This window comes from Myxine glutinosa, chromosome 1, assembly GCF_964187855.1.
Source record: "Myxine glutinosa chromosome 1, kmMyxGlut1.1, whole genome shotgun sequence".
NCBI classification, from domain to species: domain Eukaryota; kingdom Metazoa; phylum Chordata; class Myxini; order Myxiniformes; family Myxinidae; genus Myxine; species Myxine glutinosa.
This window is the reverse complement of record NC_136261.1, coordinates 139,618,251-139,638,260: the sequence shown is the minus strand read 5'-3', so window position 1 is coordinate 139,638,260 and position 20,010 is coordinate 139,618,251. Positions and strand designations below refer to the sequence as shown.

The window sequence follows — 20,010 nt, the reverse complement described above, 5'->3', positions numbered from 1 at the left end:
ATCAAAATTTGCCATCTCCAACTCAACATCATAATTTGCCATTACCAATTCATCATCAGTCCCTCCTAGGGAGGGAGAGATGGAATCACCCCAATGTCTCATCCACGTCGTGATGCGTCTCACAAATCCACACAGCGATTCATCTCCTGCAACAAAACAAAGAAAACACAGGTGTGGAGTCATCATCATCACAGGTAAGTGGCTGCGTATGGTGCGACGGGTTCATCAATCCTAACTATCTCCTAAATGACTTTAACAACTTTACACTACCCGGGGTCTTTCTCCGGCCAAACCATTGGCCCTCTTACGCTATGGGTTCTAAAAACCAATTCCCATTGGCCAAACTGTGGTGCTCTTCAATTTGGGGTCTCACTCCCCCGATTCATCTCCCGGTGCCCTCGTACAATTTCTGGGCTGCGACGTGTACCTCTCCCAGTGGGTCTACCCACCTGCACACCTCCACCACTGCAGTTGCCTCCGAGCTTACCTGCTCCTCACCCCAACCTAACTACCAGGGGAAGGCCCTCTGGCTCTCTCCCCACTCCGTGCCCTCTCTGGCACTGGGCTGCCCGATCCACACCCGGGATCCTCAGGCACCCACTCACAACTACCGGCTCCCAGAGCCCACCTGCGGCCTCACCTGGCCGACATCCTCACAGTGGTGGAGTGCCCAACCAACTACACACACTAACAGGCTACACGCCCAGCCATTTCCACAACACTAATGCACCCATTCACAACACCATTCTGCAACCGCACCACAAATGCCAATATCCAACCACAATTTACCTGCACCCTCTACCTAACACTTACACTACCCGCCCCGGGTGCTCGTGAAAGGGGTCCACTCTTCCCCCATCCACACCTTCGCACCATGCACACCACTCCGTACCACTCACTCCAACTCTCTCCACACACCGGTACCTGCACACCTGTGCTCTCACACCTGGTGCCACCTGCACCCTTCTCTCCCCAAGCGCATTCGCGCTGATCCACACACTCACTACTCATACACTGCTCCACACACCTGTCCAGTTGCACCCCTGTGCAATCACACCTGTTCAATTCTCACAAACACGGCATCATCTCAGCTAACTACTCCCTTCTGAAACTTGCGCTTCCCAGTCGTCCCTTTAAACTATTGCGCTCCCTCGTCATTATAATCCACACTAATCTGCCTGCGTCCCCACTACAGGTATCAGTCACTAACTAACCTTAACGTTACCTAAGGTCATCTTCGCTAGATCCCTACACACCATATCCTAACCCACCCGGGCTAGTTTTCACTGCCATACACCCCACAAGCTATTGCTCCTTTGCCCCCCTCACATGGGAAAGGTGGCAGGGATGCCACCCTCTCCCACCGGGCCTATCGCTCCTCAATCCCCCAGTCCTCTGGCACTAATAAGCCCCCCTTATTCAGAGGTACTGGGTCCCGCCTCGGCATCTAAAGCCGAGGCGATCCACGGGGGCGCCTGCTCGCCGGTGTAAGGTCTTATCCGGTCGGCGTGGACGATCCGAGGGAGGGCTCGTGGCCCCATTTTGATCTTAAAGACCACGTCACAGATTTGCGACAGGACGACTCCTGGGCCTTGCCAGGGGGAGGTGAGTTTTGGGCACCTTCCCTTCCGCCTCCGGGGATTAAAGAACCAAATCTTCATCCCCGGAGCGTATTGACTCCCCTGGCTCCGGTCGTCGTACCTGCGCTTCATCTTTTCCCCCGCCAGATGGAGTTGGCGGCGGGCGAAGGCATGGACTAGCTCCATGCCTTCCTCTAGGTGACGTGCGTACCCCTCCCTCGGCGGGTTAACCACTGTGTCTGGCACGGGACCGCATAGCAAGTCGGCGGGAGCCCGTAACTCCCGCCCATACATAAGCAACGCTGGACTGCATGCGGTGGCCCCGTGCTGGCTGGTTCGGTAGGCCATGAGCAAGTAAGGGAGATGTTCGTCCCAGTCATCCTGACGGGTGGTGGTGAACAGTGCCAGTTGTTGGATTAAAGTTCGGTTGAATCTTTCCACCATCCCGTCAGATTGAGGTCTTAAAGGCGTTGTCCTGGTTTTTCGAATTGACAGGAGACTGCACACATCTTTTAGTAATTTGCTCTCAAAATTTCGTCCCTGGTCGGTGTGCAACTCCTGTGGAATCCCATGCCGGCACACAAATCCTTCCACGAAGGCCTGCGCTACCACCCCTGCTTCTTGGTTGGGGAGGGCGTAGGCCTCCGGCCACTTGGTGAAGTAGTCCATCACAACGAGGATATACTTATTACCTTGGCGGGTGCGGGGCAGCGGTCCTAGAATATCCATAGCCACCCGCTCAAGGGGGGCCCCCACCTGATGTAATTGAAGGGGGGCCCTCATCCTCCGTGCTGGTCCCTTTTTGGCAGAACAGGCGTCGCATCTCCGACACCAGTCCTGTATGTCGCGCCCCATATTCACCCAATAGAACCTCCGGCGGACCCGAGATATTGTCTTTGTCCTGCCCAAATGGCCGCCGGAGCGGGTACCATGCACCTGTTGCAATATGACGTTCTTGAATTTGTCAGGGACTATCACCAGCCAGGAAGTTCGATCAGAGGGAACCTCCACCCACTTGCGATACAAGATGTTGCCTTTCAATTCCAGGGTCTGCCACTGAGCCCAATATGCCTTTGTCTGCGCCCCGAGGGGGGTGACCTCTTCCCCCTTTGGTCTTTGCCCCAATTTGACCCATTGGAACACCGGCCCCAGAACAGGATCCTCCTGCTGGGCCGTGCTCCAAGCCAACTCTCCAAATTCCTCGTCCGCGGTTAGTGGCAAAATTGGCCCTCTCACCCGGGTTGCCCGGACGACGAGAATCGGGGCGGAATCGCCCAATTGCTCCCTCTCCTCGTGTCTCGCACAAAATTTACAGTTTTCCCCCAGACAAGGACGCCGAGAGAGTGCGTCCGCATTACCATGGGCCTTCCCGGCCCTATGGGCCACATCAAAATCGTACTGCTGCAACTTTTCCAACCACCTTGCAATTTGGCCCTCCGGTTCCTTGAACCGAAGGAGCCATTGCAAGGAGGAATGGTCAGTTCTAACCAAAAATTTCCGCCCGTACAAGTACGGGTGGAAATGGTTCATGGCAGCCAGCATAGCCAATAACTCTTTGCGAGTGACGCAATAATTTCTCTCGGGCCTACTTAAGGCCCGACTATAATAACCAATCACTCTCTCCACGCCCTCCTGTGTCTGAGACAAAACTGCGCCCAATCCTTCCTGGCTCGCATCCGTGTCCAGGGTAAATGTCCCGTCACTAGTGGGGTAAGCTAGAAGGGGTGCGGATGTTAGACACCCCTTCAATTTTTGGAAGGCCTCGTGGCACTCCCGTGTCCAATTAAATCGCGTCCCCTTCTCCGTAAGCCGGTGGAGGGGACGGGCCAACTCCGCAAATTTCGCCACAAAGCGCCGGTAGTAGGAGCAGAGTCCCAAAAATCCCCGCACCTCTTTGATGGTACGTGGTGCGGGCCACTCCTCTACCGCTTTAATTTTGTCTGGGTCTGTTTTTACCCCCTCGCGGCCAATCACGTGACCTAGATAGGCCACCTCTCTTGCAAACAAAGTGCACTTACTCGGGTTCAGCTTCAACCCTGCCTGTCTGAGGCACCCGAACACCTGGTCCAAATTAGCTAGTGCCTGGGGGAACGTTTGGGCATGTACCAGGACGTCATCCAGGTACACCAGGCATGACTGCCATGGCATGCCGCCTAGTACATGCTCCATCAATCTCTCAAAGGTGGCGGGGGCGTTACACAAACCAAACGGCATCACAGTAAACTGATACAGTCCCTTACCTGTGGAAAATGCCGTTTTCTCCTTCCCTGCCCTATCCATCTCCACCTGCCAATACCCACTCTTGAGGTCCAAAGTTGTGAACCAATTGGAGCCCGCAACGGCATCGAGGGTGTCATCAATCCTTGGCAGGGGATATGAGTCCTTGAGTGTCACGTTGTTTAGCTGGCGATAGTCCACGCAGAACCGCGTGGTCCCATCCTTCTTTTTGACCAGCACAACAGGTGACATCCAAGGACTTCCCGAGGGCTCGATCACACCTGCGTCGAGCATTTTTGCAACCTGCTCGTCAGCTTCCGCCCTCTTGCTCCAAGGGAGCCGTCGGGCGGCCTGACGAATAGGCCGGGCCTCACCGGTGTGGATCTGATGTTTCACCAGGCCCGTACGTCCAATATCCTCGGTGGACAGGGAGAAGAGGTCCAAATGGGACCCAACCAGTTTGTGTAAGGCCTCCCTCTGGGTACCTCCCAACTCTACGCTACTACGATTTACCATCTCGCAAATGGGATCGGGCCAATTCCTACTTGTTATTGAAGGCTCCCCCCGGGGTCGGCTCGGCTGGACGTTCTCGCCCCTCACTGTCGCGACTTCCTCCACTGGGGTGCAGCCAGCTACCCTCGTGCCCCTTACTATAGTGCGTGGTTCTGTACTCACATTTACTACTCGGACGGCCACTACCGGTCCGTCCGTTTTTACAAGGGTGCGGCCCACGATTAAACCCGGTATGGACTGCGCTGCCACCGGTTCGACCAGGCCGCAGGACTCCTGCCATGTTGGGCGAGCTGCCCACCGGGCCGGCACTATCGCCTCGGCCCTGGGGGGGATGGTCACGGCCTCGGAAGCCTCCAGCTCCGCTCTCTCGGCCGTGCTCACTCCCCCTAACGGCAGCTCTTCTACTCCCACCTGCAGGATCCCCCGGCACAAGTCGATTTTACAACCGCTGGCAGTCAACAGGTCCAACCCTATTAAACATGGGTCGCACACCTCCGCCACCCAAACATCTATCTCCCTCCTTACCGACCCTAACTTGAGGGTCACAGAACCACGCCCTATGATCGGGGCCGTTACCCCGGTAGCAAGCTGCAAACTATAATTTTGCAGGCGCTGGATCTTATCCCAGCCACCTGCGCTCGAATCAAGGACCACAGGGCTGATGATCGTGGCGCTAGCTCCTGTGTCCACGACGGCGTCTACCCCCACGCCGGCAATTTTGCATCTAATTGTCAGGCTACCGGTTCCAATTTGGCCACAATAAATGACCTGTCGCGTCAATGAGGGCTCTCCTCCATCCTCTGCTGCCGAACACCGCCCTACGTGCCCGACACCTTCTAGTTTCCCGGGGTCTGGCGGGGGGGTGTCTGTGGTCGGCTAACCCGCTCCCCCCTGGGCGGAGTTGAGGACCTCAACTGCCGGGGATCATCCCGGCGCGCGTTTCGACAGTGCCGCGCCAGGTGACCCAGGCGGTTGCAGGTATAGCACCTCACCTGATAAGGTGCTTGCCTCCGGAATTCCAAATTCCCCCCCCTGTAGGTCCGAATTGGATTACCCGCTCGTGGTCCACCGCGGGCCACCTCCGGGGCCGCCTGCCATGGTCCAGGTCCTGCCAGGCGCTGGTCCACCAGCCTCCGGACCATGCCCGCCAGGTCAGGACCCACGTCGGGGGCGGGCCCCCTAAGGGGTCCGCCCTCCATCGGGGGTCCCATCTGGCGGACCGCCATTGCGAGACGCTCGCCCCCCCGGGCCAGGGGCCTCGCTGCTTCCCAACGGGCCGCAGCGTCAGCCGCCTGGCTCAGAGTCTGCGGGCGCCACATGGCGAGCTGTTGCCGGAGCTCAATATCCGGGAGGGCCTGGATAAAATGGTCCAGCGCCAGGCTTTCCCGGGAATCCGCTGCCATGCTAGCATGTGCGATCCCCACTGCGCGGCGAATGTCGTGGGCAAGTTCCCCGATGGCTTCCTGGGGCTTGCGCTTTCGCAGCGCGAGCTGAGCTTTAACAAGCTCGCTCTGCTGTTCTATTCCAAATCGATTAATTAGGGCGTCGCGGAGGGCTGGCAGGGTGAGAGCACCCGCTGGTAATGCCGTCAGCACCTCCGCCGCCGCGCCGCGCAATGCGGCCACCAGGTGTACTCCACCTTCGTCCTCACCCCAACCGTTACCCTTACACACACAGTCGAACTGCGCCAGGTACGCGCGTAGATCACTCTTGCCGTCATACGGCGCGAGTGGGACCTTGTGGGACCACCTCGTATGCGAGTCGTTGCCCGCCGGCCGGACCCCGTGCGTCGCCCCTTGCGGGGTCAGCGCGGGGCCGAACCGGCCGGGCCCCCACAGTACACTACCCCCAAGGGGCTCTCGTGCCTCCCCGGTCCCTCCAACAACTACCCCTGTTGGTGTCGATGCATGGGTCACACCTCCGCAACCCGCTACCCATTCCATACCACCACAACCTTGCTCACCCACACCTCGCACCTCTCGTTCCATACCCTCCGGACCAGCCATACACCTCACTCTTGGCCTCTCACGAACATCCGGGTCTATCTCGACCCCCAAGCTTATTAAATCACCTGGCGCATCATACGCACGACCATATTGGTCACCACTTACACCGGGTCCTCTTTCTCTTCGCTTCTCCTCCATCACCTGCGAATCCCTCATCCGGTTAATGAGCACATCATCACGATCCGAACACAGACTTTGGACCAATTCTTTTACTTCCTCCTTTATCTCTTTCTTATCCTCTCTCCGTCGCTTCTTAATTTCGCTCACCCCTTCTTCCACTTCCTCTAATTTTTGCTTCATCTCCTTCATCTCTTCGTGCGCCCCTTTAAGTTCTTCCTCTAACTCCACTTTATTTTTTTCTATGTGCTCCCGCACCTCCCGCTCTTTAACCTCCATTACCTCTACCACCTTGTCCATTTTCCTCGTCAGGTCCTCATGTACCGTCTGGCACTCTTTTTTAATTACCCCTACGTCCTTTTTCATCTCCTTCTGTGTCGATTTTAAACCCTCTATTACCGCTGTGTTCTTCTTTACCTGGTCCCCCAGCTCCTTTTGTCCCACTGTCAGTTGTTCTACTCCCAGCGTCAACTCCTCTATACCACCTTGCAATTTTACAGTCCCCTTTCTCACCTCTTTCTCCATGCGCTCCTTACAGTGCCTCACCTCCTCGCGCACTCCTCCGACCTCCTCACTCACTCCTCTTCTGATCTCCTCTCCCATCACTTGCATCTCCTGCCCAGATGCCACCCTCATCTGCTCCATTTCCTCCCTGTGAGCATCCAGTTTGGTTTCTACCCCCATTCTGACCCCCTCTATCTGCTGCTCCATTTGTTTAACTTCCCTTTCCGCTTGGTCCCTCATGTCCCTCAATTTGCCTTCCATACTGTTTTCTAACCCCTCTAACCCTTTTTGCATCCCTTCCATTTGATTCTCTTGAGCGGCCATTCTGTTTTCTACCCCCGTTAACCCATTCTTTACTTCTTTTATCCCGTTGTCTAACTCCTCAAAATTATTGTCTAACTTCTCAATTTTCTTGTCTAACTCCTCAAAATTATTGTCTAACTTCTCAATTTTCTTGTCTAACTCCTCAAAATTATTGTCTAACTTCTCACTGGTACCCCTCGCTTCGTCCCTCATTACCCCCATTTGGCCCTCCAATCGCTCACCCTGAGCATCCATCCGGTTTCCCAACCGCTCACTATTAGCCCTCGTTTCCTCCCTCATTTTCTCGCTATTCTGGGCCATAAGGGCCTTCATTTGTATGAAAAAAAGGCCCCAATCCATCGGGGGCGCTGCCACGGTCGCTGGCGCGGTGATCAGCGAGGCGCCATTTTGCGCGCCCGCTTCTTCGTGCGTGACGGCGCTATTTTGCGAACCTGCCGCCCTCACTGCTTCGCTCTCCTCCTGTCCCTCATTTTGGTCCTGGATCGACCCTACCTCACTCTCCCCTACCGGACCCCAGCCGTCTTGATCCGCCATAGCGCGACTTGCAAAATTCGAGTTTCGTAAAACAAAACAAATTTCGGCCGCTCCAAATTTTGACCAAATTTTTTTTTTTTTTCCTCTATTCGTTTTTTTTTTTCTTCAAAATTTGGTCGGGCCTCGAATCTCACTCCCGACACCAATTGTTACAGATACGACTTTGATGGTATGGTGGGCCGAGCGGGATGGCCGCCGTATCCGTACAAGTTACCCGATTGTTGACTAATCGCGCTACGCTGGCTCAATAGGAAAGAGAAGACACCCGGCTGGGTTATAATGACACAATACGACACCAGGGTTTCGATTCTCAAGTATATTCGTACGGAAAAAGGTTAGATTACAGGGGCTAGAGGTATATTACAGGAAGACAGGCACTTAGACACACTCTTATATTATCCCCGGACAGACGACAGACACACGGGACAAAATGCTGACTCACACGGGGGTTGATGAAAAGGGGAGGCAGGTCGCGATGGCTCAGGTGCACCTGGCTCAGGGACAGAATCACGTACGGTGGTGTCCAGAGATGCGTGAAGGTATCACAGCGCTTGTGGGTCGCGACTTTGGTCTCAAGCTGGGGAGGTCGCTCAGCGCTCGGGAGGGTGGCGTCTTTTCCTTCCAAGCTCGGGGCGCATCTCCCCTCACGTCCGGCGCGGGGCCGCGTATATCTCCGGCGGGGAGTGACACGCCCTCGGCTCGTTAGCGCCGCCCCAGATGGCATCGGCCCATGGCTTCTCATTGGGTGCGGGGGTTACCGGCTCCGCCCTTGACGAGGGGCCGACAGGGAGCCCCTTCGTGGTAACCCCGTGGAGCGCGTGGTCAATGGTGGCTAACCGAGCCGGAAGGAGGACGCCCACTCCCCATGCCGTCACCGCGCCGCCCCCCTCTTTTGTTGTTGTTGTTGTAGTTGGCGCTTCTTCATGGGGAAGAGATGCGGAGAGGTATGGGGAGGTCCTAAACTTCCTAACAGGTGCCATATAATCACATTCTGGTGCAACGAAGAGTCATAATGAATGGAAACAAGTCCTTAACTGACATAGATTAAGAATAACTAGCAAGATGTCCTATAATTGTCTACGTGTGGTGCGGGGGACCTGGGCACGACATTTAATGGGGGGATGAAGGGGAAGATCGGCTCTACTGATTGTTATTTACATGCAATGGGACTAGGGAATGGGGGATCGGGGAAAGTTGGGGAGTATTGGAGAAAATAGGGGAATATTTACAAGCGGATATGGAGGCCAAATTCCATATTCGCAACAATATATATTTTTTTTTTTGGTTAAGCAGGTTCCAAAAATACGTAATGGTCCATTACTTGGTCATATATGATGTACACATGACATGGTAACCCACAGCATTCATCATGTATTTGATCTTTACAAATTATGGCAATTGCACAACAGAGGATTTGGTTGATAAAGAATAAAAAAGGGTTCAGTTTTGTCCTTCACTTACATCATTCTTAAAGGAGCATTTATAAAGACAAAAGAGAATAGTCATTTACCATTAACTTAATTGAGCATTAATTGTTAGTATCGGGCGAGTACTCAGCTAGATAGCTCAGTGAATAGCTAGCTGTGCCCGATATTGGCACACGATGCCACGTATATTATTAAATATCTATCAGCAATTGCCACAGATCCCACCCACCCCCTCCCTCCCTTTTCCCTAGCGAGCAGCTGTTGTTGTTCATCCCACACGCACCACGATGACAATAGTAGCGCCAATGGCAGAAGAGAAAGGAAACTATTAAATTCCACCGTGATTTGCATACACATAGGGATCTTTTGAATATTATAGTGGTAGGGGGTTGCTGGATGACATGGTGGTAGGGAAATGGCTTTGGATGTGGCATGAAAAAGAGGGGGGGGGGATGAGTTTGAAGGGGATGGTGTGAAGTTGGGGTTGGTAGGCGAAAGGACGAGGGGAGAGGTTTGAGATGGAGGAACGAACAGGTGAATTCAGGTGAGGGAAGTTTCCCATCGGAGTTACGGGGTTTGAAAGGTAAAACATGCAGGATCTTGACGACGGAGGAGTTGCTGTTTGGAAGCTAAAGGGAGAGGGACCGGCGATGGATGGTTAGCTGACGTTAAAAAGGGTCGATAGATGGAGGGATTTTATTTTAGATGGAGGGATTTTAATCACTCCATCACTCCATCATTCCATGATAATCCAACATTGACCGCACTGTGGTCACAACCTGCGACAAAATCCGGTAACCGGCCGATTGGGAAACGTGAACTTAAAGCACTATTAAAAGATTAACTCGACACCTCACTGTGAATTTTGAGGGGTTTGTTAAAACCTTACTATAATTCGATGTACTAGGACGTGCCCGTACGTGGGTGCCCGTTCGGAAAAACATTCCAAACCGCGTGGCAGTAACGACCACAGAACCCCCCCCTCTATTTACATGAAATGGTTTGGTCCATTCGCAAAGCCAAAGCGAACGACCACAGAACCCCCCCCCCCCCCTCTATTTACATGAATGGTTTGGTCCATTCGCAAAGCCAAAGCGAACGGCGAACGGCTAAATCGCCATAGCTCGGTAACTACTTCTCCGATTAATATGAAACCTTGAAAAGGCACATCCTCAGGTCCCCAGCAATATACCTGGCAAGTTTCAAGTATATCGGACCCGTGGTTGTCGAGAAACAGCGGTCACAGACATACAGACATACACACAGACATACAGAGATTACTGGAATTATAGATAGATGATTAGATTTTTGGGGTCCCTCATCGTGAATCACACTCGACGTAAACAAAGCCAATGGAAATCTGACGCAACAAACCCGGGCAGTGTATTGTATTAATCAGCAGAAGCCTACAGGCCTAACAACTCAGGCCCACCAGAAAACCAAGATGGCAGATATAACATTTTGTCTTTGTGCTATGGTGGGTGGAGTCGAGCGCCATGTGGGTGTGGTCCGGCAGCTGTCCGACCAATGGGTGCACATTCCAAAAATCCGCCCCCCCCCCCCCCCCCCAACAATAACCCCAATAGTAACACCATCAACGCAAAGCTCATGTAGACCTGCTGATAATTAAAATTAAAATTATATAAACTAAAAAATTGCATACTTATCCTAGTTCCGAGTCTCTGGGGACCGTGACCCATTGGGGAATTTGGGGAATTTTGGCAGAGCGGTATCTGAAACGAGTCCCAGCACTAGCTGCATCTATCATGTTGCATAATTGTTTACTGGTATTGTGCTTAATCCCAAATCACCTTGTAATCAAATTATTTCCCTCGTTATTATTTTTATCACGAGTTAATGTTTGTAGGTGCAAGCTTTTTTACAAGAAAGATGGCGAATACCGAGAGAAAGGAATAGGAATGCTTCACCTCAAACCTGCTGGTGAGAAAACGCAGATGGTGGTGAGAGCAGACACAAACCTTGGTGAGTTTTATTTATTTATTTATTTATTTCCATTTTAAACTTTGCAAACATTCCAAAATTGCTAACTTGCATGAATGAAATACTGTTCAGATGCAACGAAATACAAGGAACTTGACTATTTTGGGGGTGAAGAGTGGTGTAAGGTGAGGAATGAATAAACGTCAACAGTTCAATCAATTTTTGACGAGTCCCTCACATGCAGACGTCATTATCCTATCTACTGTGTAATTTACCCAACCAGTTCTCAGGTACTGCAATCTTTCTGGCTACATATCGAATTCCAGATTGCACGTCTGTACTGGTATTGAAAATTCAAATAAAATCTGCAAAACGTAAAAATAATTGCACTGTAAATTCCAGATGTAAAGTCTGTACTCGTTTCTAGTCGGCATCATCACATATTTCCTCAAAGCAGACAATTGGTATCTCGACGTAGCCTAAGGAACTCAAAACGATTGGACATGCCGTAAACCCGAACCCGGTACTTTACCCCCGTTCCTTTGTCCATTTGGTGAGCATTATTTTTGTTTATATAGCTTTAGTCATCCATTTGTAATCTTGCATGTTGCTTTGATATTGTCTGTTGTGCTTTTTTGCACTTTTAATCATTTGCTCCAAACTTTCCTTCAATCTGTTTTATTGTTTGCGCTGATTTTAGTTATTTTAGTAAATTTTTCATGATTAATTAGCCATTGCTTTACTTGTTTTAAACCTTTTGCAGAGCATAGTTTTTCTTTGAGGGTTTGTTTCACTTATTTCCACTTTTGTGTTCAACCAAATATGCCGAGTCTCAGACTTCCTGTTTTTTTTTTGTTTTTTTTTGTTTTTTTTGGTATACAAGATCGAGGCTCGTGAAAGAGCGAACATTAATCACACAGAAAGACAAACCGACACATAAAACATATAACATTGGGAGCGGTAGACAAGATGGGGAGAGAGGGCGAGGACACAAACACAACATTTGAGAGCAGGGACCGAGAGACATGGAGACATCGAGAGATCTGTGGGAGGGAGAGGGCTTTGGGGGAGGAGGCATGGGAAGGGGGGGGGGGTGGGAGAGGTATAAAACATATGAACACTGCCAGGACTTCCAGGAAAGAAGTTGGAATTTCAAACAAGGTGGATCTGGGGTGAATTAGTGGGGGTAGAAAAGATCAAGGTTTTGGATGGGGAAGTGTTTGTTTTGTCAGTTTGTCAGCTGTTTCGTGTTTGTCAGTAAAAGCAAAATTATTATTTATTATTTTACGCAGATATGCTCTTTCTGCTGCAACAACCTTTCCAGGGAGACGATTCTTTGTGTTAAAGACCCGTACCTAACTACCGTCCTACCTCCTCTTGACTGACTTTCTTGTTTGGACGACGAATATCATAAGCTTGCTGCTTTGTCTGTAGTCATGATAATTGGTAAGGTTGCCATTAACTTGGCATCAAATTTTAAGATGCCTATTTGTTGCACCATAGAGTATTCCATTGCAAGGTGTGCAGAGGTGAGCAATTGCACTTCCTCCTGGGCTGTGGTGATTATGTAGTTGTGTAATGTGTGTACGTACGAGCCATTACAGGCCCGACGGCCCGTTTGTTGAGTTTCTCGTATTACAGGCTTGTTTTGGGGCTACCTCGCTTTTCCCAGTGTTCCTTTTGCTAGTACTATGCAAATTTCAACTTTTACATTTTATTGAGACATTATGCAGAACTGGCATTCATTTGGAAAACGCAGCTGAGAACGTTTTCCTTTGTAAAACTTGATGCCAGATCAGAATGCGCATTCTATTTTGCTCGTAGCATCAGCAACCTTCGTCTCAAAATCCACAATTGTCATCGTTCTTTCAGGGGCTGGGAGCATGACAACGTTGCTGTACAACGTGTGTCATGGACCATCAGGTGACATTTTATCATGAAATTGTGACATCAAGCTGTCATCGTTGAAAACTATTGGAAAAGAGCTCAATTATCTTGTCAAAGTATGCTCGGTCTCGAGTCGGTTGCCTTCGATCCTGGTTCCAATTCGAGCCCGTGTGGAAGATGAGCTTCGCTGCTCCATTTGTAAAGGTTGGTTGTGCCAATCAGATACATTTGGCCCACTTGTATCTGATCCTAAATTGAAATAGTCTGCTTTTTCCGGCGAGTGCACCAGTTCTGTCCTTCACTGCACCAACTCCTCCTAGCGGCCCACCCAATGATGGCTCCAAATGTTACTGGAATTTCTGCTAAAACGAATCAACATGGAAGCATCGTTTCGTCTGACTATCTGCCAATATTACAGGTGGCTGGGTACAAGCTCACGTCAATGCAGAGAAGGCCTTCTGTGTGTCTGGCCTTAAACCTGTAAATTAAATGCCGATTTTGGCAATTGGTACATCCCTTTTGGACTGGATGATGAGTAATTACATCCACCCTCTCCTGGTTTCCTCTGCCTCTGACCCTTTCATTTCACATCAGGTATATCTAACTATTTTTGACCAAAGCCACAGAATCTGGTTGTTTACACAGGCCAAATAGCAGAAACTTCAATCTTCCCTTTTGCAAAAGCATCCGGCTTCTACTTTTCAATCCGCCTGCTGATACTTTCACAAGAACCTACTCTCACACTTATTTATCCTATCCCACCTGCAGCTATCCCATCCATCCTCAGTGCTGGTACACAATCCTGTAATGAGGGTGTTCCAGTGAATCAACTTGCTGTCTCAAAGGGTAACCTGACAGAGCAAGCATATGGCATTCGAAAGCACAGAACAAGGGTCTTTTGGATGCCAGGAAAAAAAAAATCTCACCAATATGAAGGCCAAACCTTTCAACCAGTCATCTTTGGTTCTGGAATTGACACTTCTCAAGCTGAGGCAAAATGGCTCAACTTGGTGTTTGTCTCCAAATCATGTGCCAAACCCATCCCTGCTCAGTCTTCAAGTTACCCTGCCACCCCATCTTACTCATTGCCTTGTTGACTGTTTTTCACACCTAAGATGGAGAAAGTTCTGTCCAGCCAAGACTCTCAATGGTGATGGGCCAGATTGTATGAATGCCCATGTTTTCAAATCCTGTTATGCTGTTCCTTTTTAACACCTTTCATTAACCTGAAAGTCTAACCTCACTCCCATTCAAAATAACGTTACGAAAACGGATCCTTTCAATTGCAATCCAGTAATGTGACGTCTCATTACAAGCAAAGTCAGAATCCATCATTGCTTTCTTGTTTCAAACAGTCTGACCTATGACCGTCAGATTGGATTTGATCCATATCACAACTGTGAAACATACTGTTGAGTATCAACTACCAATGCTTGGAGGCCTGAAATCTCAAACAGGAGGTCAGATTGGACTCTGGACGATCCAGAAGTTGGTGTTCCATGAGATTGCCAATATGCTATGTACTCTTGCTATTTGGTAGATGCAGACCATTAGTTGAAGAAGTACACAACTAATACCAGTGAATGGATAATCAAAAACGATACGAGATGCTGACACAGCAATAGTATTTTCATTTCTTGGCAAGTTTCATATGATTTCAGTGTTAAAAAAAAACATTTAATGATTAAAGGAAGAGAATCCAGAAAATCTGATTGACAGGATTTGTTTTATCTTGATACTAGCAAGGTACCCGTGCTACGCACAGGTGGGAGATCCGTGCTGCGCACAGGTGGGAGGCCAATGCAGAAACGGTGAATGCTAAAGCATGAAACCAATAACTTCCACATTCCTGTGCCACCTTTAGTCGATCATCAAGCATGGACAGCAGGTTCGTGAAGGACTGCCACGAAAAACATACCCGTTTGAATGGTTCCATACCCAGTAAAAGGTGAATCTGCATATGGCGATCCACGAATGTCATGCTTAGAACATAGAGCTGTCACGGAATTTTGTCATTCACTTGAACTCGGTCTCTATTTTCATTCCAAACAGCACAACTCCAATCACAAATCAAATAGCATTAAAATAAAAAAATTAACTTTTACCAACATTCGTGACATAAACATATATTTAAATCCGGATGTGAAGTAGTTCCGTACGGTTGAGCAAATATAATTACGAATTCAAAATCGTAATTTTATTCACTCAATTCCAAACGTCATTCCAATAATAAATTGATACTTTAACAAAATACTGTTTTAAATGACGGTTGTATTGGGATATTGTGAAACCAGCTCATTGCCGTCATCTGCCCATTTCCGGATTCGCGTCAGGTTTGTATCAAGTTATTTTCAAAATCATAATTTTATTTAGGATTTTTTGAAACCTCCTACCTACCTTACAACATCCACTGGGACCCCAAAACGCTCCACAGGAGGTTTAGCGGAGCTAGCCCCAAAACTGAGGGAGTAGTTTGGGGATGGACAAACACTCCTGTTTTATAATATAGATAACAATTAATCGATTTACGTTGTGGATGCGTTCCTAAAAACTGACATTGTACAAAACGACGTTATTTGGATACGATTTTCCCATATACATAGTGTTATAAGGGGGGAGGGGATTGCCAGAGGAAAATGTTTGCTCACCCGAACTTAACATTCATTTAAGCACAAAGACAAAAAATAAACATCTATGCAGTTTATATGCATTTTATGATGTTTATTTCTTCCCCTCCACTGCCAAACCCTCGAACTCTTTACCTTCTCATGTTTTTCCAAACGCTTACAACCCTTCCCTTTTCAAAAAGCAAAAGCAGATTTATTTACTTCCTTAAACTATTCGCTTTCTTCACTTTTCTTCGATAAGGACGATATAGTCTGACTGGAGCCTTTACCATAAAAAAGAACATGAGTGAAACAAGGAGAAAAGACATAAAATGTCAAAGCCACTGTGGTTTTAGTAATTTTGCTGTGCAGAGTTGAAGGCAGCCAGTCAGCCATCTTGGATCTGATCTCGAAAGGAAATGACGTGTATATGTAAAGCCATCATTCATTTTATGTGGGCCAAGTTTGAACATCAGCAAATGCATGTCTGAGAAATGGACGTGTTCAACATCAGTTGTTTTTATTTTTTTACAACTAAAATGGCCGCCAGTCAGCCATCTTTGATCGCATCGTGAAACAAAATGATGTGCTGCATATGCATACCATAATGTATCGGCTGTCTGCCAAGTATGAACGAAATCGGTCCATACATCTCAGATATGGATACGGATGGCTGGACAGATTGAGATCCAATCCATAAGCCCCCATTTTGGACGAAGTCCAACAGGGGCTTATCATGTATGTCCACAAATAAGCAATTTAATGGTGTGGAAGGACTACAGGGATAAGGCCTTTTATATAGTCGCACCCTCCAAAACTCTGATGGCTTGTCCTGGGCTAGACTAGAGGTATGCACACTCACCTCGAAACTGTCCAGCCTGGGTTTGAATCCAAACCCAGCTATAAACCATAAACCTGGTGTTTCACAGGCAGGATGATTCACCAATGTTTGCCATCCCTCAGATAGACATTAAACGGGTTTCCTGTCTGCCAGTGTTTGGTGGTGGGCGTTGAAGTTCCAATGGTGTTCACGAAAGGTAGGGGAGCTATCGCTGACACCATGAACAAATTCCAAATTCCTGTCCGAACCAGCAAAGGGTATTGCATTCGCGGCACAGCCGTGCCAACCGTCAATGATGCTGCCCCACAACCTTGTGCAGTGCAGACACGAAGAAGATGGCTTGTCCTCCCAGCAGCTGCCTCGTAGTACATCACAGATATGTCTTTTTTCTTGTATACATAATCGAGGCTCGTGAAAGAGCTAACATTTATCACACAAACAAATCAAACAGACAAACAAAAAGTATATAAAAAGGGGAGCGGTAGACAAGATGGTGAGAGAAGGGGAAGCACATAAACACAACATTTGAGAGCAGGGACATCGGGAATGTGTGGGAGGGGGAGGGCTTGGGGGGAGGCGGCGTGGGAAGGGGGGGGGGGTAGGTGGGAGAAGTATAAACACAATGACACCAAGGACTTCCAGGAAAGAAGTTGATATTTCAAAAAAGTGGATTTGGGGTGAAATTAGTGGGGGTAGAAAAGATCAAGGTTTTGGATGGGGGAAGAGGTGGTGGTGAACAGCTGTTTTAAAGACCTGGAGGGAGGAGTGGGATTGAAGAGAGTGAGGGAGTTTGTTCCAGAGGCAGGAGAAAAGAGGAATGAAGGAGTGAAGGTGAGCAGAGAGTCTTGATTTTGGCAGTTTGACCATAAGAGGGTTGCAGGCAGATCTTGTGCGACCTTTAGGAATATTTGGGGGACAGAGCCCAGAGAGAGCTGGAGGAGCGAGGCCGGAGAGGAGTCTGGAGAAGACAGAAAGACCACCAACCTGCCTGCAGTAAGTGAAAGGCCCTCGGAGGTAGCTTCATCACGGGAGATTCCAATGATTCTGAACCCTTTGGTTTCAACAGCGTGAAGACGAGCTAGGTGTGAGGCAGGAGCACCAGCCCAGAGGGGAGAGCAGTATTCCATTGAGCTGCGGATGAAAGCCTTGTATGTGGTGAGGAGCTCAGGTGTGCCAAGGAAGGACTTCGCACGACGGAGGATGCCCAGTCGGCGACTGGCTTTGGAGGCCAGATTTGAAATGTGGTTTTCCCAGGAAAGATCATGGCAGATAGTGAGACCCAAAAGCTTGAGTGACAGAACTTCTTGGAGAGGATTATTCAGAAAGTGGATGGGAGGGTTGTCCAGTCGGTCTTTCCGGAGAGACATCGTCAGAGTGAGATTTGTCAGGATTGAAAGACATGTTCCACTTGTTTGCCCAGTCAGTGATTTTGTCCAGGTCTGCAGAGAGTGAGGAGGCTGCAGACTGCCGATCTGAGGGATGAGGAATGGAGCGGCAGAGAGTGGAGTCATCAGCAAAGAGATAGAGGATTTTCAAGAGTCGGAGAGATCATTGATGAAGACCAGAAAAAGCACAGGGCGCAGAACACTGCCTTGGGGAACTCCAGCCTGAACAGGAAGAGGAGATGAGAGAAACCCATTCAAGGCCACATGTTGACTACGACGAGAGAGGAAGTCCGCCAGCCATGCGTGGAGATTTCCATGGATACCAAAAGAGGAGAGTTTGGTGAGCAGAGCGGGATGCCAGACCGTATTGAAGGCACGTGATATGTCGAGGGAGACGGCTCTAATTTCCTGTTTGGCATTGAGGACCTCCATCCATTGTTGAGACTGCAGAAGCAGCATGTCCAGAGTAGAGTGACCTGGTCTAAAACCAAATTGATGATCAGAGAGCAAGCCATTGGAGAAGAGGAAAGATTTTTTTTTTTTTTTTTTTTTGTATACAAGATCGAGGCTCGTGAAAGAGCGAACATTAATCACACAGAAAGACAAACCGACACATAAAACATATAACATCGGGAGCGGTAGACAAGATGGGGAGAGAGGGGGAAGGACACAGACACAACATTTGAGAGCAGGGACCGAGAGACATGGAGACATCGAGAGATCTGTGGGAGGGAGAGCGCTTTGGGGGTGGGAGGCATGGGAAGGGGCGGTGGGAGAGGTATAAAACATACGGACACTGCCAGGACTTCTAGGAAAGAAGTTGGAATTTCAAACAAGGTGGATCTGGGGTGAATTATCGGGGGTAGAAAAGATCAAGGATTTGGATGGGGGAAGATAAGAGATGGTGGTGAACAGCTGTTTTGAAGACCTGGAGGGAGGAGTGGGATTGAAGGGAGTGTGAGAGTTTGTTCCAGAGGCGGGAGAAAAGAGGAATGAAAGAGTGAAGGTGAGCAGAGAGCTGAGATTTCGGCAGTTTAACCATCAGCGGGTTGCTGGCAGATCTTGTGCGACCTGTAGGAATATTTGGGGGACAGAGCACAGAGAGCTGGGGGAGCAACGCCGGAGAGGAGTCGGTAGAAGACAGAAATACCACCTACTACCTGCCTGCGGTGAGTGAGTGAAAGGCCCTCAGAGATAGCTTCATCGCGGGAGATTCTGATGATTCTGAAAGCTTTGGTTTCAACAGCGTGAAGCCGAGCTAGATGTGAGGCAGGAGCACCGGCCCATAGGGGAGAACAGTATTCCATTGAGCTGCGGATGAAAGCCTTGTATGTGGTGAGGAGCTCAGGTGTGCCAAGGAAGGACTTCGCACGACGGAGGATGCCCAGTCGGCGACTGGCTGTGGAGGCCAGATTTGAAATGTGGTTTTCCCAGGAAAGATCATGGCAGATAGTGAGACCCAAAAGCTTGAGTGACAGAACTTCTTGGAGAGGATTGTTGAGAAAGTAGATGGGAGGGTTGTCCAGTCGATCTTTTCGGAGAGACAGTAAGAGTGTGATATTTGTCAGGATTGAAAGACATGTTCCACTTGTTTGACCAGTCTGTGATTTTGTCCAGGTCTTCAGAGAGTGGGGAGGCTGCAGACTGCCGATCTGAGGGAAGAGGAATGGAGCGGCAGAGAGTGGAGTCATCAGCAAAGAGGTAGAGTCGGAGAGATCATTGATAAAGACCAGAAAAAGCACAGGGCCCAGAACACTGCCTTGGGGAACTCCAGCCTGAACAGGAAGGGGAGATGAGAGAAATCCATTCAGGGCCAGGTTGACTATGACCAGAGAGGAAGTCCGCAAGCCATGCATGGAGATTTCCATGGATACCATTGGAGGAGAGTTTGGTGAGCAGAGCTGGGTGCCAGACCGTATCGAAGGCACGTGATATGTCAAGGGAGACAGCTCTGATTTCCTGTTTGGCATTGAGGACCTCCATCCATTGTTGAGACAGCAGAAGCAGCATGTCCAGAGTAGAGTGACCTGGTCTGAAACCAAATTGATGATCAGAGATCAAGCCATTGGAGAAGAGGAAAGATTTCATATCCGAAGCAATGATGGATTCCATGACTTTGCTGATAATT

The 20,010-nt window shown here is 49.4% G+C and overlaps 1 protein-coding gene across 2 annotated transcripts in view; it reads left to right on the top strand.

The window, feature by feature from the left end:
- Window positions 1-20,010, top strand: part of NUP50 (nucleoporin 50) — a 62,741-nt gene that overhangs the window by 24,160 nt on the left and 18,571 nt on the right. For both annotated transcript variants that reach the window (XM_078777537.1, XM_068118958.2), the window contains exon 7: window positions 11,090-11,205. In XM_078777537.1, coding sequence (XP_078633663.1) covers window positions 11,090-11,205 — 116 coding nt within the window. The remainder of the gene's footprint in view (window positions 1-11,089; window positions 11,206-20,010) is intronic.